The sequence below is a fragment of the Arvicola amphibius genome, chromosome 9 (genome assembly GCF_903992535.2).
Source record: "Arvicola amphibius chromosome 9, mArvAmp1.2, whole genome shotgun sequence".
Taxonomy (NCBI): Eukaryota; Metazoa; Chordata; class Mammalia; order Rodentia; family Cricetidae; genus Arvicola; species Arvicola amphibius.
Window position 1 is genome coordinate 104,910,867 of NC_052055.2, and position 16,133 is coordinate 104,926,999.

Sequence of the window (16,133 nt, forward strand, 5' to 3'; positions counted from 1 at the left end):
ATGTTTACGTTTTACCTAACAGACATGGGCAGTAAACTTTCATAGACTATGTAAGTTGGTGAATTCTGTTATTGTTTTGAGATAGGGTCTCATGTATCCCAGGTTGACCTGGAACTCCCTGTGTAGCCGAGGATGGCTCTGAACCTTTCTCTTCCTCCTGCCTGTTTCCATGTGCTAGGATCACAGATGTGTGCCACCATGTCCTGTTGAAGGCCACTTGGTTTTGATCCAGGGCTTTGGGCACGCTAAGCCAACACTGGCAGCTGAGCTGGATCGGTAGCCTTTTCGCCTTCAGAGCTGGGACGGAAGCCACTGCTCTAGGCACACTGAGTGAGTGCTCACTGCCCAGCACTGAGAGACTCTGCAACAGGGAGAATGAAAAAGTTAGATAATTGCTGTCTTGAAAGGGAATTATGTTGGAATAACTGACTTCATATCTGGGAACCATTAACTGTGTGCTTGTGTGCACCAGTGAAACATTAACTTTTTGGCTTTTTTTTTCCTTTTCTTACTTTTTTTTTTCAACAACAGGAAGTGAAGCAGGCTCCCAGCAAGGCAGCAACCTCACAGACAGAACCGGGGAGGAAAATGAAGCTCCGGATTTTCATAGCAGACGCATTCACGGCAACAGCTTTCCGTGGCAATCCTGCCGCCGTCTGCCTCCTGGAAAATGTAAGTACTCCCTTCTCAAGGGCCAGGCCTGAAACTCTAGATGTGTGTAGAGCCCGTGACTTCTGGAAAAGAAGTGAGTCTGTCCTGAGTGTTTGCCACTTCGGCTTGTGATCTTTGTTGTATCAGTGATGGTCATGTCTTCAGGTTATGACAGGAATGGCTGCACCTAGACCCAGTCAGAAGCACAGATTTCCATGTAGGGCAACTGGAGCCCATTAAAGAGGCAGCAGCAGCAGGGACTGGGGCTCATGCCTGTAATGCTGACGCTCCTAGGGATCAGGCAGGAGTGTCAGCAGTGTGAGGTTAGCCTGGACCAGCTGGGGCGACATGAAGAAACTGACCCATCTTACAAAACCAAAAATAATTAGGTATGCAAATAAATATAAAAAGGAGTAGAAAGGCTTCTGGATAGACATCAAAGTTTGCTTTTATACTAAATATGGCTGAAAGTACATTTGTATCTGATTCTAGGGACTCTCTCATGGAGGTTGGGAGACACCTTTGAGGCAAAATCTTGATTTCCAACCCTAGCTGACCTTAAATTCCCTATGTAGCCCAAACTATCCTCAGACTCCATCTGTCTTAGACTCCTCCATGCTGAGCAGTTACAGGTGTGTGCCACCATGCCTACCTTTACCCTTTCCTATGTCACTGTAACTCCAGGGGATGTGATACTCTTTCGATCCCAGGAGCTCTGCACTCGTGTGTACAAACCCAGACAGACAGACAGACAGACAAGCAGGCAGGCAGATATATTCTCTCTCTCTCTCTCTCTCTCTCTCTCTCTCTCTCTCTCTCTCTCTCTCTCTCTCTCTCTCTCGACCTCCAAAGGCTCTACACTCAAGTGTACTGGCAAACAGATACAAACACACACACATATATACTCTCTCAAGATAATCATCAAAATATTTTTAAAAATCTGTTTAGGATCAAGAAAGTAAGGCACTTGCAATAAATTCAGTAGAAACTAGAAGGAATTGATCTCTAGTACCTGGAAAAGTTAGGTTGCCAAGAATCTTCATCGTATAAATAGCTCTTTTGCATGAGAGTGGTGGCCCAGCAGGTGTAGTTCCTTGGCACCAAGCCCAAAGACCAGAGTTCAATCCCTGGGAGTCCCAATGTGGAGGCAGAAATCTCCCCCAGCAAGTGGACCTCTGACCTCACAAGTGTGCTGTGACAGACACGTGCCTTCCCAGATAAATGAACTAGTTGAATTTATATTAGAAATTTATAGGCTTTTGTTAGGCATTGGAGGCACATGCCTTTAATCTCAGCACTTGGGAGGCAGAGGTAGGAGGATCTCTGTGAGTTCGAGGCCAGCCTAGTCTACAAGGGTTAGTTCCAGAACAGCTAGGACTGTTACATAGAGAAACTCTATCTGAAAACAAACAATCAAACAAACAAAAGAAAGAACTATATCAGCTTTTGATTAGGATAATCGCTAATGGGCTAGTTAAATATTCCTTGGCCTTCTGGGCAAATGTTATATTGTTTCCTGGGCAGTAGGAAGCTGAGATCTTCCTCTGACGATTTATGTTGATGGTCAACTTGACAAGCTCTGGAGTGGCCTTGGACACACATCTCTTGACACCCGTGAGGGAGGCCTCAGATAAGTTTACTTGTATAGGAAAGATCCACCCTCACTGTGGGCAACACCGTGGGCAGTGGATGAAGTCCAGGGTGTGTATTGTTTGTTATGAGCATAGCCGTGTCAAGGATCCCAGTGTTCAGAACCCTGGGAATTGTCAAAGAAGTCCCTGGGTGAGGCTCAGGGACATGGCAAGGCAGTTCCCTGGTCTGTGTGTGAAAGAATGTCTAGAAGCATGGGGTTGCAGCTTCCTCCTCCTGGGTTGGTCACAGACTAAGTCTGTTCCCTACATAGACAGGGCAGGGACACCAGCTAAGCCCTCCTCCCAGTGCTGGGCATTAACAGACATACAGAGCTCCTGTGTGGAGTGGTAGCTGCCTGATTGGAGCAAGAATAGCCCAATCAGCGTCTGTCTGTATGTCTGTCTGTCATTTCTTCTTTCGCTCACCTCCCCAGTACAGTTTTACAGATGAGAATCCTTGGCTGCACAGAGTAAAGCAGGGGCAGATGAAGGTGGGCGCCACCCCTGCCTGATGAGCGCACTCAGTTCACTAGGGCTCAATTCCCCGCACCTGTAATCCCAGCATTCCGACCGTGATAGGGGAGCTGGAGACCAGAGAACCATCTGGAAGCTTGTAGGCCAGCAACCCAGACAGGGTGCAGCTGCAGAAGCAGGAGTGCCCCGCCTTGGCTCTGGACCTTCACCAGAAAATTGCCCTCAGACCCCCATAGCCATGCCTGCTCTCTCCCCTCCCGCTTCTCTCTCACTAAATACATTTAGTAATTTAAAATTAAGTATTTGTTAATCAAATTTATTAATTTTAAAATTATTGCCCATGCTTCCTGACTATGGCTGCTCCACACTTCTGCTGCAATGAGGGTAAGTCCCCCTTCTCCAAGTCAGAACTATATCTTTGGCAGCAGTGGAGCTGGGATAGGTAAGGATGACAGGCTCTCTCTATGTAGCCGTGGAATACCTTTGAGATTTGAAGGCTTTAAATATTCAGAGTTTACCTGATATTAAGAATTTGCATGGTTTTCTGAAATTCTCTTCCTCTCCAGAACATGAGCTCAGGAAAATTTTCACTTAATTTTTCTGTCTCCACCTCCCGAGTAGCGGGACTACAGGCAGGTGCCACCATCCTCAGCTTTATTTAATTGCTTGAAAGGTCAGCAACGTGGCTCAGCCAGTGAAGGGGCTTGCTGCACAATGCTGACGACCTGAGTTCAATCCCTGGAGCCGAGTTAGAGGTGGCAAGCGAAAGCCGATTCCAAAGGTTGTCTTCTGACCTCCACATGCACACTGTGGCCCCAGAATAGTAAAGTAACTGGCTGGCACAGAAGAAAAGGCTTTTCTACCAGAAACTAGCAGGGGTCTCATTTTAAGTACTGTTGTGTGTTGGTACTGGAGAAACTTTCTGTATGTACTCGTGGGTTTAACTTTATAAAAATAAAAACTGCTGGGGGCCGGTGAGATTGTTCCTTGGGCAAAAGTGCTTGTGTCGAGTCTGACGACTGGAGTTCGAGCCTCAGGACCCACATGTTGGGAGAAAAAAAAAAATCAATGTCCACACGCTTTTCTCTGACCTCCACCAGGGAACCATGGTATTCAAAAGCCCACATACCAAGACCACTCCCACCTTTGTAATTTCTTTTTAAAAATGTAAATTTAGAGAAAAACGGTAGGTGGTGACACATGCCTAAAATCTCTGCACTTAGGAAACTGAGGAAGAGGATTGTGAGGTTATGCGTTTGGAGATAACCTGGGCTACGTAGCGAGTCGCAGGACAGCTTGGGCCCTATAATAAGACCCTGTCTCAAGAAAAGCATAAAGCAAACCAGGCCTGGATGTGCGGTAGCCCCAATCCTAGCTACTCAAGAGGCTGAGGTAGAAGAATCACAAATTGAAGACCCCCCCCCCCGGGGCACCTTAGAACTTGTCTACAAAGAAAAAGTAATTAATCAGTCAATTAATTAAAAATGGCTGTGGCCATAGCACAGTGATAGAGTTGCTTGCCCAGCACGTATGAAGCCCTGGGGTTGATTCCCTGCATGTGGAAAAGTGAACTGAGAAAGAGCACAGATCTTTTCCTTGATAACAAGCCGACACAGAGGAACCTGGCCCCACGCTCTAGATTTCCACTCCTGTCGCCTTTTGCACATTTGTGATTCTCCATAGGAGCTGGACGCCCAGGTATCTGAAAAACTGTCTGCATAAACACGCCTCCCAATCCTCGGCATGTAACTAGAATTTCATAAGTCGAGGGTAAACCGCCCTGTTAACTAATGGTAGTTGGTCGAGCAAGGAAGTCTGAGTTGTGCTTCCAGAGTCTCCATAACCTGATGTTCCTAATTAAGGCACTGGCTGAGGACGCCCATCAACAGATCGCAAGGGAAATGAACCTCTCCGAAACGGCTTTCGTCAGCAAACTGCAACCAAGTGACAACTTCACACAAAGTAAATGCACACTTTTCATAGGTTCCTGGGCGGCCATGGAAGCCGAGTCTCGGGAGGGATGTTTAAGGAAATGTTTCTATGTTATCTGCCGGCAGATAGCTCGTGTGGGTTTTAGCTCATCTAGGAGAAGGTGTGTTGAAGTTCAGTCTCAGTTTATAGTTTAAGGTTTCCTAAGGTCATGTATTGGAAAAATGGGTCCCCGGGGTAGCATATTGGTCGGTGGGTCCTGATGGGAGGCAGTGGAGTAATGGCATCTCTGTGAGGGCGGGTTGGTATCTCAGGAGTGGGCTTCTGGGACACGGGTATTTGGCGCCCTCGTGTGTCTGTGCCTTGCCCTAGGTGGATGCAGTGACAGGATGCTCAGTAGGTGGCAGCCTCTAGACCTTCAACCTCCAAGGCATGGGGCTATTACAGACATTTCCTCAAAGAGTCACCCATCACGTCGAGTTCTGCTATAGCACCCCGAATGGACTAAGAGGGTGTTGGGGAACCTACTGTCTCTGCTCCATTCCTAGCCGCGGGGAGCCTGTGGATGTCTGTCCAGTCTGCATTTGTCCTTTGACAACAGTTTGCTGTTAACCGCACCAGAGAGAGACTTAGAAGATGCTGGAAGCTTAAGACTTGCCTCTGGGGGCTAACTTGTGTCTCTTCGGCTCTCCCTCCTCTGAAGGTTCCTGCTTTGGACTGAGGTGGTTTACTCCAGTGAGTGAGGTTCCTCTGTGTGGTCACGCCACCCTGGCCTCTGCGGCTGTGCTGTTCCACAAGATAAGTAATGTGGACTTTATTTTATGTATGCTTGTATGTATGCATGTATATATGATGGTTCTGGCTTTGATTTTTTTCCCCTGAGCTTGGTCATCCTGGCTGTCTTGGAACTCACTCTGTAGACCAGGCTGGTCACTGGTCTTGCCTCCCAGTGCTGGAATTAAAGGCTGGTGCCCCCACATCTGGCTCCCATATGTATTTCTTTTCTGAGACAGTTATTTATGTATCCCAGGCTTGCCATGGGTTCTCTATGTAACTATGGAGGATCCTGTGCTCTTGATCTTCCTGTCTCCATATTCCAGTGCTAGGATCCCATGTATGTACCACCAGCACTCTAGAGGTAGGAGCAGGTGACTCTTTGTGAGTTCAAAACCAGCCTGGCATACATAGGGAGTTCCAGGCTCGTGGGGATTCCATAGTTAAGGTCTTGCCTTGAAAAATAAAACAAAATAGAAACTCTTTTTAAAAACATTTAAAGTAGGCTGGTATTATAGCTCGGTGTTAGGTCACTTGCCCTGAATCTGTATGGTGCTAGACTCAGTCCCTAGCACTGGGGTTAGGGAAAGTCCCCTGTATCGAGCTTATTTTCCTGATTCTTGCTTGATTCCCCCTCTGTCCAGAGAACACAAACAACACTCTCACCTTTGCCACTAAGAGTGGGGAGCTGAAGGCCAGAAGAGCAGAGGATGGGATTGTCTTGGACTTTCCTCTCTACCCAGCCTTCCCCCAGGTCAGCTCTTTCTTACTGTGTTTGCATCTCATCTTAATACACACACAACTGTATCCACAAACTGCGTTGAGCCGCGGCTCTCCTGTTGAGCAATGACTGCGTCTCTTTTCCTCTTCTAGGACTTCCATGAGGTGGAAGACTTGATAAAGGTTGGTGGAAAGTCTCTAGTTAGAGCCCTGTGGTGTGGTCGTTTGTGTTTGAAAGCTCTGGTGTGATGTCGCTTACCGCTCTAATTGGCGGTGTGAGCCTGGGAGAGCAGGGTCTAAAAATGAGGTGGACTAAAGTCTCCGGCAATAGCCAACTTTTGTTTTGGTTCGGTTTTTGAGATCAGGTTCCTCTGTGTAACTTCGGAGCCTGTCCTGGAACTCACTCTGTAGACAAGGCTGGCCTCAAACCAGAGGTCCGCCAGTCTGCCTCCCTAGTGCTGGGATTAAAGGCGTGTACCACCACTGTCTGGCAATTCTGTGTTTTGAAGAAACTGAGGTCACAAGACTCTTGTCTTGGTTTCTTGGAGTATTCACACAAGCACTCAGAGTTCCCCTCACACGACTCCATTCTTGGACTGTGTTCCAACGTAATGGGATCCCAAACTGGGCTGCCTACCAGTTGGAGGCATTGCAGTGGAAGCCTAGGTGATTTCAGATTAGAATGTTAGTATTGTGTTTATTTGGTAAGATTGATCACTTCCATTGAATTGTAATGACTGTGTAGCCCAGGCTAGCCTTGAACTTGCAATTCTCTTGCCTATCAAGTGCTGGCTGGGATTATATGTTCATGCCATCACACCCAACTCATTTAACTGTGAGCAATAAGACCTCCATAGAGGGGCAGGAGTAAAAAAGAGTGTTTGGGGAGAGGAGAGAGAGAAAGAAGAGAGGGAAAGGGAGAGGGAGAGGAAGAGGGAGAGAGGGAGAGGGAGAGGGAGAGGGAGAGAGGGAGAGAGGGAGAGGGAGAGAGGGAGAGAGGGAGAGAGGGAGAGAGGGAGAGAGGGAGAGAGGGAGAGAGGGAGAGGGAGAGAGAGAAAGAACTGAAGGAGGCAGTGAAGACAGTATCAGGCATCCTCAGCCCCCTCGAACAATGAAAGGTTGAATTTCTGTTTACTGCAGCAGGAAGGAGAAAATCAGCCTGGGGTGACTGTACCCATCCAAGTTCAAGTAGGAGAGATGGCAATTTTCTTTTTCTAAAAATCCTTTACAAGTTCATACCTGTGTAGAGCAAATTTAGTCTTTTTTACTCCCCTAACCCTCCTCCCTCTCCCACTGAAACACTTCTTCCCAACCATTTCCCTACCTTTCACACCTGTGTGTGTCCCTGTGCATGTGTGTCTGTGTGTCTGTGTGTGTCTATCTGTGTGTCTGTGTATGTGTGTGTGTCTCTGTGTGTGTCTGTGTATCTGTGTATCTGTGTATGTGTCTGTGTATGTGTGTGTGTCTCTCTGTGTGTCTATATGTCTCTGTATGTCTCTGTGTCAGTCTGTGTATCTGTGTGTCTGTGTGTGTTTCCCAATGAGTTTAAAAAGAGTTCTGTATGTGAGCACTGGGTGGTAGTGGGTGTTATTTACTGGAATCTGGGCAGTTTATTAGTGGTCATACCACTAACAAAATGACACCCCTTCTTCAGTTGCCGTTATCTGCCAAAAGTCAATCAGGGAAGCTGTGGATCTCATGAGCTCCTCCCTCATCCATGATGAAATGTTGGCCAGTCTGAGGTTGTGCAGATAGCTATAGCTGCTGTGAGTTCAGGAGCCCATGAGTACAGTGGCCATATCATGTCTAGGCACACAGACACACACAGACACACACACAGACACATCTGCGACACTCTTCCCACCTCCCCCTCATTGGGCTCTCTGAACCTTCAGAGCAGATAATAATAGATGTCCCAGTTAGGGCCAAACCCTCAAAAGCCACTGAACAGCAGCTTTAGACCAGTGAACTAGTCTCTGCATTAACCACTACTTACTGTGAAACTAAGCTCCTCTGATAAAGGGTGAGAACAGCACAACACTAACCTATAGATATAAACATAAGTACTCAGAAGCTGGTGTGACTCATGGCCATTTACCAAAACCACAGTAGTAGGTCCCCCTAAGACCAGCCATGGGCACTTAACACGGTGCACAGGATGAGACATGAGCTCCATCCTGCAAGCGGGCCTGTAGTCTGATGTGAGAGTGGTTAATCTCACCCGTTACAGTCGTGCCACTATTGTACCAGCCTTGGATTTTCTAGAGGCAAGACCAGTCCGTGAGATCTGTAGACAGAAGGTGGAGAGAACGGCTGGGAAAAGCTGGTAGCTGTCATTGTCATCAATTTGACTGGTGGACAGTAGGAGTGAGGAGAAGGGCCAAGGAAGTCTGGGTACCACCCAGTGAGGACAAGGAATATAGCCCGGTCTCTTCATGAGTCTATAGGATGTGAGCCATCACTACTGCCATCATTAGGAAGAAGGTAGCGCCCATCCTGCTCTGTAGGTGGCGCCACGTGCTCAGGGTCTTACCCCCATCTCACTTTATTCTCAATGTCACCCAGTGAGATGTGTCCTGCAGCTGTCTTATAGAGGTCCTAGACCCCAGATGCACAGGGGAAGAAGGAAGGGACGGTATCAGAACAAGGGAGATCATGTTTGGGACTCTGCTGAGAACCTCCCATGTATGTATGACTGCCCTTTCCTCTCCTGCTGCTCCTGGAAGAGGTGAACACCTGACTGCTTACCCTAGAAGGGCACCCAGACTACAAAGAAACAGTTTCATGGAGTCTAGCTTGGTGAGCGGATGACTTTGACGTGATCCCTTCCAGCAGCATGGGCGACTCAAAAGGAGCTGAGTCAGCAAAAGACCCTTTCTAGCATGGTGAGGACAGCTGCTGCATCCCGGGAGCTCCCGGGGCAACCTGTGGGCAGCTCCATCAGAAACTCCACTCTGGAACAACTGCTGATGCTGTCATTGCCATAGGGATGAGACTTGTGAGTCCTGTGATTTTTTTCTGGGTTTTCTGGACTTTGTAGGTGTCTTCAGTTATTGAGTCTGTGGAGCCTTCCTCCTTTCTCCAGGAGGAGGAAATAGCTACACAAGAGCAGATAGCATCCAAGGCGGTAGGGCTTCAGCCGTGGAACAGGAGCATCTCAGTGCTCAGAGGCGAGGCCATTCAGTAGCGGCCACATCACTATTCCAAACCGAGGCTGGGCCTGGTACCCAAAGGAGAGAGCTAACACTGGCAACTTGTCCTCTGACCTCTACACATAAGCCCAGACACACACACACACACACACACGAGAGAGAGAGAGAGAGAGAGAGAGAGAGAGAGAGAGAGAGAGAGAGAGATTTTAAAAAATAGTCCCAGAAAGTCTCCCATGTCACCTCCCCGCTTCATCAGGGTTTACAGGTATGTGTATGTGGCCACACCTAGCTTTCTAAGTAGGTGCCGGGGATCCGAACTCGGGTCCTCATGAATGAACAGCAAGTCTTTCTCATTTATCTCTCCATTCCCAACCTCCTTTAAAGCAGGGTCTTTCTTTGTTTTGGAAGTCACCAATTAGAACCCGATTAGCTAGTCAGCCAGCCCCAGGGGGCCTCCTGACCCTGTCTCCCCAACAGAGAGATAACAACTGCGGGTCACCACACCTGGCCCAGGGAGGTGGTGGCACACTTCTTTAATCCAAGAATTTAGGAGGCAGAAGCAGGCAGATCTCTGTGAGTTCAACACCAGCCTGGTCTACAGAGCAAACTGCAGGACAGCCAGGGTTGTTGCACAGAGAAGCCCTGTCCTGAAAAACAAAAGCACAGATTGTGGGGCTTGCTCTCGGGTCCTCGTGATTGCAAAGCAGGCACTTTGCCTACTGAGCTCTTTCCAGCTTGATCATGAACCTCTCATGCTTTTGCATGGTTTGTATGGTGCTATGGCTCCACTCATGCTAGGCATGAGGTTGGAGATCAGAGACAGCTTGAAGGAGTGTGTTCTCTGCTGCCATTTGGGTCTGGGTGACTGAATTCAGATTATAAGCCTGGCAGCAAGCACATTTACTCATCGAACAATCTTGCTGGCCCTCTGAGGCATGTTCAATCTGTTCCATAGACAGCCATAGGTGACACTGTGGTCCAGGATATCCGGTACTCTCCAGATACCCGAAAACTCCTGCTCCGGCTCAGCGATTCTTACGACAGGTAAATGCCGTGTTTAACCATTTATATCCCAGCACCCAGATTCCCAGCTCTGCTTCAGTCAGGCTGTGTTGTCTCCAGTGCATGACTGACCTTTCTTTTCTTCTGAGACAGGGTCTCCCTATATAGCTCTGGTTGTTCTGGAACCCACTCTGTAGACCAGACTGACCTTAAACTCACAGAGATCCACCTGCCTCTGCCACCAGAGTGCTGGGATTAGAGACATCTACCATCATGCCTGGTCCAACCACTTTCTTTTCCATAGGTAGATGTCAAAGGCAGGCTCTCCCTTCCCTCTGCTGAGCCATCTGGGTTCAGCTCAGCCTCTTTCTATTCTGTGAAGGGGGTGGTCTGAAAAAACTTTTTTTTTTTTGGTTTTTCGAGACCAGGCTGGCCTCGAACTCACAGAGATCCGTCTGCCTCTGCCTCAGTGCTGGGATTAAAGGCGTGCGCCACCACCGCCCAGCCTGAAAATACTTATTCTGAACCCATTCTGTTTGTGCTCAGGTCCTTTCTGGAGACCCTGAGGGTGAACACAGAGCCTCTGCCTCAAATGGAAAAGACAGGGAAGGTGAAAGGGCTCATTCTCACTCTCAGAGGAGAGCCTGGGGGGCAGACACCCCACTATGACTTCTACTCCCGGTACTTTGCACCATGGATTGGTTTGCCTGAAGACCCGGTAACAGGTACTCTTTCCTTACTATCGGAGGGGACTTAACCAGGGAAGGGAAGGAATACAAATGGCTACCCACTGTGAGCGCTTGGTGCGACAGCACCCAGAGATGGGGTTCTGGGCACAGCTCTGAGAGATTACCTTGACTATGTTCATGCAAATGGGCAGGCCTATCTTAATTCCCTAACTGGGATCCTGGTGGTGGCTAAGCAGCAGCTGCGTGCATTGCTCTCTCGTGACAGAGACCTGTGACCTGTGAGGTGAGCAGCAGCTGCTTTAGGCTCCTGCCGCCTCAACTGGGAAGCCATGAAGGGCCGGGCCTTGACCTGTGAGTGAAAATAAACTCTTGACTTCTTACTTGCTTCTGTCACAGTATTTTATCCAAGCATCAGGGGAAGCAAGGAAAACAAAAGCCTTCGTGTGACATTAGACGCCTTGCTCTGATTTGGTTTCCTGAAATGGGGTTTCACATAACCTGGGATGGTCTCCAACTCAGCATGAACCGAGGATGACTTTGACCTCCTGCCGTTCTAGCCTCTAACTGAAGACTTTCAGCCAGTTATAAATAAGTTACGGCTTTTTTACTTTCTTCTCCTCACCTCCCATTTTTCAAGACAGGATTCATGTAGCCCAGCCTGATCTCAGACTCCCTATGTAGCTTATAAATCCTCAAATAAACTCCAAGAATCCTGATGTAGGACTACAGGCCTTCACCACTGTGCCTGGCATGACTCACTCTCTCTCTCTCTCTCTCTCTCTCTCTCTCTATATATATATATATATATATATATATATATATATACACATATATATACACACATATATATATATGTATGTATATATCATAATTTTTTTTGAGACAGGGTTTCTCTGTATAACAGCATTGGCACTCCTGGAACTTGCTCTGTAGATCATGCTGTCCTCGAATTCACAGAGATCCGCCTGCCTCTGCCTCCCGAGTGCTGGGATTGAAGGCGTGCGCCACCACCGCTTGGCCACGACTTTATATTTTGTTTGTTTTTATATGTAGTCTCTGACCTACTTCTAGGGTACAATCACACAACTAACTAAGGAGCTAAACTTGGTCTATAGAAAGCTTGCTCAGCACACTGAACAACAGCAAAACCCTGGTGAAAGGAACACTCTTTTCGTCCACAAAGCCCTACAAGGCTGATCCTGTGTCTGACTTCCTTTGGTAGCGTATGTGCTGTAGAAGGAAGACACTATGTTCCCTGAAAATTATAGAAAGATGTATATGAAGGTCTCGAATTTCCTATCAAGAGCTGACAATGTTCCCCAGAGAGGTGACTGAGTTGTTAAGAGCAGATGCTGCTCTCACAGAGGACCCGAGTTCAATTCCCAGAGTTCATGTTAGGTGGCTCCCCACTGCCTCTAACTCCAGCTCCAGGGGAAAGAGCTGACAAATTTGGTAGAGCCAAATGAAAGACCAAAGCCAGGTATGGTAGTCCACACCTGTCATCAAAGCCCTTGGGAAGCAGAGGCAGAAGGATCAGGGGTTCAAGAGCAGCCTCATCTACATAGAGAATTCCAGCCAGCTCGAGCTCCATGGAACCTGTGTCTAAAAACAAGCAAGCAAATCCCCGGAGTCTAATCCTCCAGAAACAATAAGACATAGTTGACAGACAAGTTGGGAAAACCAATTCCTAAACCCTGTCTTCCTAAACTTACTGCACACTCTGCTGTGGCCTAGCCTGGTTGACCTTTCCATCTAAGGTTTAGTCGAACTGGCTAGGTGATTTATCACTTAACACAATTGGGGACACACACTTCCATATTCTTTGCCTGTTCTCATGGTGTCTTACTTTTCAGGAGCTGCGCACACTGTTCTGAGCAGTTACTGGTCCCAGCAGCTTGGGAAGAAAGAGATGCGAGGTAGGACGGTTGCTTTCCCTCTCTCCTCCTCGTTGGGTGCCTGGGTTTTAAACTCAGGGCTTTGCAAAAACTTGACTGTAGAGTCATAGGCCCATCCCTTAACTATTTGGGACAGGGTCTTAATATGTAGACCAGGCTGGCCTTCAGTTTGCCAGACCCCCTAAGGGCTGGGATTGTATAATACTATGCCCAGCTCAAATTCCTCATTGGCCTCATTTTAGGCCCTTATCTATTCTCACGTGCACTAGCTCCTTAAAAATGTAAAAAGAGCTGAACTGGTTGTTGTTGGTGCACGCCTTTAATCCCAGAGGCAGAGACAGTCAGATATCTGAGTTTGAAACCAGTTTGGCCTATGGAGTTAGTTCCTGGGCAGCCAGGGTTACACAGGAAAACCCTGTCTCAATCAATCAATCAATAAATAAATAAATAAATGGTAGGTTTTATATTATCCTTCATGTGAAATATTCCTGAATCATCTTCCCTTCAATGGCCCCTCCACTCCCAGCCCTCTCCAGCCCTGCTTCCCCAAACACAGGTATTTCTAATACAGTAAGCACGCTTGATGAGTGTAATTAGCTTGCTATGTAACTTCTGAGATCGACGATCCCTTTTCTCTATCCCACGTGAGTATAATGCCTTCCTGAGCTCCTAGAAATCTGAGGTCATGCCTTTTGTGGGCCTAGCACATACGATTGCTTTAATATGTTACGAGAAAACAAACTCCCTCTGTTTAATTCAGAGCTGAGGTGGGCTCACTAAAAGGCCCAGGAAGGAAAGGACTGGGTAGCGTGCGCACATCAGTTGCGTATGGGCCTCTGGGTCTGCAGGAGAATGGTGGGAGGCACTATGGACACGTGAAGGAATTCTAGAAACTGGCTTGGAAGGAGTTCCGGGTTTGTAACAATAAATCCTTCACTGTGTTAACCACAGGGGAACGCTCTTAATTGGCTCCACTCTGTGTTCTCTTTAAGCCTTTCAGTGTTCCCGCCGAGGAGGAGAACTGGACATTTCCCTGCGACCTGATGGACGAGTTGACCTGAAGGGTGGCGCTGCTATTGTCCTAGAGGGCACGCTGACGGTCTAGAGATTGCCGCGCACTGCGCCCCCGTGTCTGCGTTTGGTGCACTTTTACCCAGTTTGCGAGATTCGGGCAAGGGGCAGGAGGTTAAAATACACAAACACATACAGACAGAGAGACAACGACACGGGTCATCCTTGAATTCCCCAAGAATGCCCCCTTTATTGTTCAGGGGCAGATTATATAGAGATAGCCACGCCCCAGCCAAACCCACCAGAAACCACTCTCCTGCCATCAGGAACTCTTGAAGGTCTCGTGCTCAGAACAGCTGTAGGCACTCAGATCAGGGGATTACAAGAAATTCAGGATCTGGGGTCTCACTGCTCCCAACATAGAGACACTTATGCTGGGCTGTGGCCCCAGCTAAACACAGTGTTTTCTCACTACCAATAAAACCAAAGCAAACCAACAACAAATGCCCAGAGCTGGCTTCAGCAAACCCAATGACCAGTGCCCTCGACCGTAGAGAACAGACAAGGAAGCCATTTGATGAGGGCAGGATAGCATCTCCAGGCTCCTTAGCTGATGAAGGGCTCTGGCCTCTGCCTGTGTGCATCTTCAGGAACCCACAGCAGGCAGCGATGCTGCCACTTCTTTTGATCATAACTGCCAATCAAAGAGAGATCCAGTCAGGTGGTGGCGCCATGCGCCTTTAATCCCAGCATTTGGGAGGCAGAAGCAGGACAGCCAGAGCCACACACAGAGAAACCCTGTCTCAAAAAAGAAAAAAGAAAAAAGAAAAAAGAGCTATCCATTGATAAGGAGCTAGGTTCGGCCATTTAAATTTAGGCACAGGTACCTAATAGAGTATCTCAAAGACATTCAGAAGAGTTAATAGCTCTGTGGAAAAGCAGTGTTGCTAAAATCCTTTCCCTGTGGACCACATAAACATTTCCTCCCCATTCCCTAAGTTTCCAAAGATAAACTGAGGTACAACGCCATCATTCTCCCAGGGCACCAGTGGCCTTACTTCCAGAGCATAAGCGAGGGGTTACTTACAGAGTGTGGGTGTGGCATCCTGGAATGTGACCCCGGAAAAGGCTTTGTCAGGCGCTGATGATAACTGTCCTGTGGCGGGGATGGGAACCCCCGGCCTCAGTCTTTGCTGGCCTGTATCTCCTAGCCCCTTGCTGGGGCCGTGTGCTAGTGCATTTATCACAGGTGGGAGGGAGAGGCTAGATCCTCAGGTGAGGGTCCTGTGACCTCCCCAGTACTGCTGGGAGGAGAGGGAGCCGTTCATTAGCCCAGCTGGGATGAGCCTTTGCAAGTGGGCACAGCTGAACTCCTGAAGATTGCAGTTGCTTGGCTCAGAGTATCTTCCTGAGCAACGTGCAGGAAAACATCTCACGAGGTGATCACGCTAGGAATGGAAACGCGGGGAGACCGAGAACTGTTAGGGAGGCTGGCCTATGATTGGTAGGGTGTTTGGATTTGTGTGGGCTGTAAGGATAGCAAAATGGAACAGTTCATTTTGGGGGACGATGTAAAGGAATTTCAGTGTAGCTAAAAAAACCACTGATTTGGGGGCTAGCAAGACGGCTGAGTGAATGAAGCACTTGTCATCAAGGTTGACAACCTGAATTTGACTTCTGGGACCCAGAAATAGAAAGAGAACACACTCTGCACGTTTTCCTCTGACTCACATACACATAGGTGCTGTAGCGTGCACACACCCACACATATACGTGCATATACGAAACAAAGAAATAAATGCAATAAAAATGATTTTTCCATTTTTTCTGTCGGGCAAAACTCAGAAAATTAATAGAAGAAAGGATGTATTAGGTAGACTTTGGGGCTTGATGGGTAAAAGACTTGCCTGGCGAGCCTTATGATTGAGTTTGGGTCCCTGTAATCCACGTAAAAGATGGATGCAGTGAAGAGCTGCTGCATTCCCATATACCCTAGTCAGGATGGGCGAATCTACCTCTACCCTTATCCTTCCATCCCCACTATCTCCTCCACCTACCTAGAAACTCACAGACCAACTGTACACAGACATACAGCACAGTGGCAAACAGAGAGACTCGGCCTCAAGCAAGGTAGCAAGTGAGAAGTAGGAGTACGGGGATTTGCTACCATCCTGCCAGGCACCGCGGCACACACCTGTAAAGCTG

The 16,133-nt window shown here is 48.1% G+C and overlaps 2 protein-coding genes across 5 annotated transcripts in view; both read left to right on the forward strand.

The window, feature by feature from the left end:
* The window catches only part of LOC119822245 (phenazine biosynthesis-like domain-containing protein 2), a 43,167-nt gene extending 27,428 nt beyond the window's left edge, over window positions 1–15,739 (forward strand). The window contains exon 11 of the transcript XR_005286757.1: window positions 14,475–15,739. The gene's annotated coding sequence lies outside the window, so the exon portion shown is untranslated. The remainder of the gene's footprint in view (window positions 1–14,474) is intronic.
* Window positions 201–14,138, forward strand: LOC119822244 (phenazine biosynthesis-like domain-containing protein 1). 4 transcript variants are annotated; one of them, XM_038341243.1, is made up of 10 exons: window positions 201–330; window positions 532–672; window positions 4,619–4,718; window positions 5,389–5,487; window positions 6,104–6,213; window positions 6,333–6,362; window positions 10,287–10,375; window positions 10,880–11,058; window positions 12,876–12,938; window positions 13,910–14,138. In XM_038341243.1, the coding sequence occupies exons 2-10, from the start codon at window positions 589–591 to the stop codon at window positions 14,020–14,022; spliced, it is 867 nt and encodes a 288-aa protein (XP_038197171.1). In that variant the 5' UTR covers window positions 201–330; window positions 532–588; the 3' UTR covers window positions 14,023–14,138. The 4 variants fall into 4 exon arrangements, 2 of the variants coding, with proteins under 2 accessions (XP_038197171.1, XP_038197172.1); XM_038341244.1 differs by having other exon boundaries at window positions 310–383; XR_005286756.2 differs by lacking the exon at window positions 201–330 and adding an exon at window positions 11,288–11,373 and having other exon boundaries at window positions 13,910–14,039.
* Window positions 15,740–16,133: the final 394 nt, after the last annotated feature.

Coding starts and splice junctions, on each gene's coding strand:
- LOC119822244 (XM_038341243.1), top strand. CDS start 589: ATGAAGCTCCGGATTTTCATAGCAGACGCATTCACGGCAACAGCTTTC. Junction 673..4,618: donor CCGTCTGCCTCCTGGAAAAT/GTAAGTACTCCC, acceptor TTCCTAATTAAG/GCACTGGCTGAGGACGCCCA. Junction 10,376..10,879: donor CTCAGCGATTCTTACGACAG/GTAAATGCCGTG, acceptor GTTTGTGCTCAG/GTCCTTTCTGGAGACCCTGA.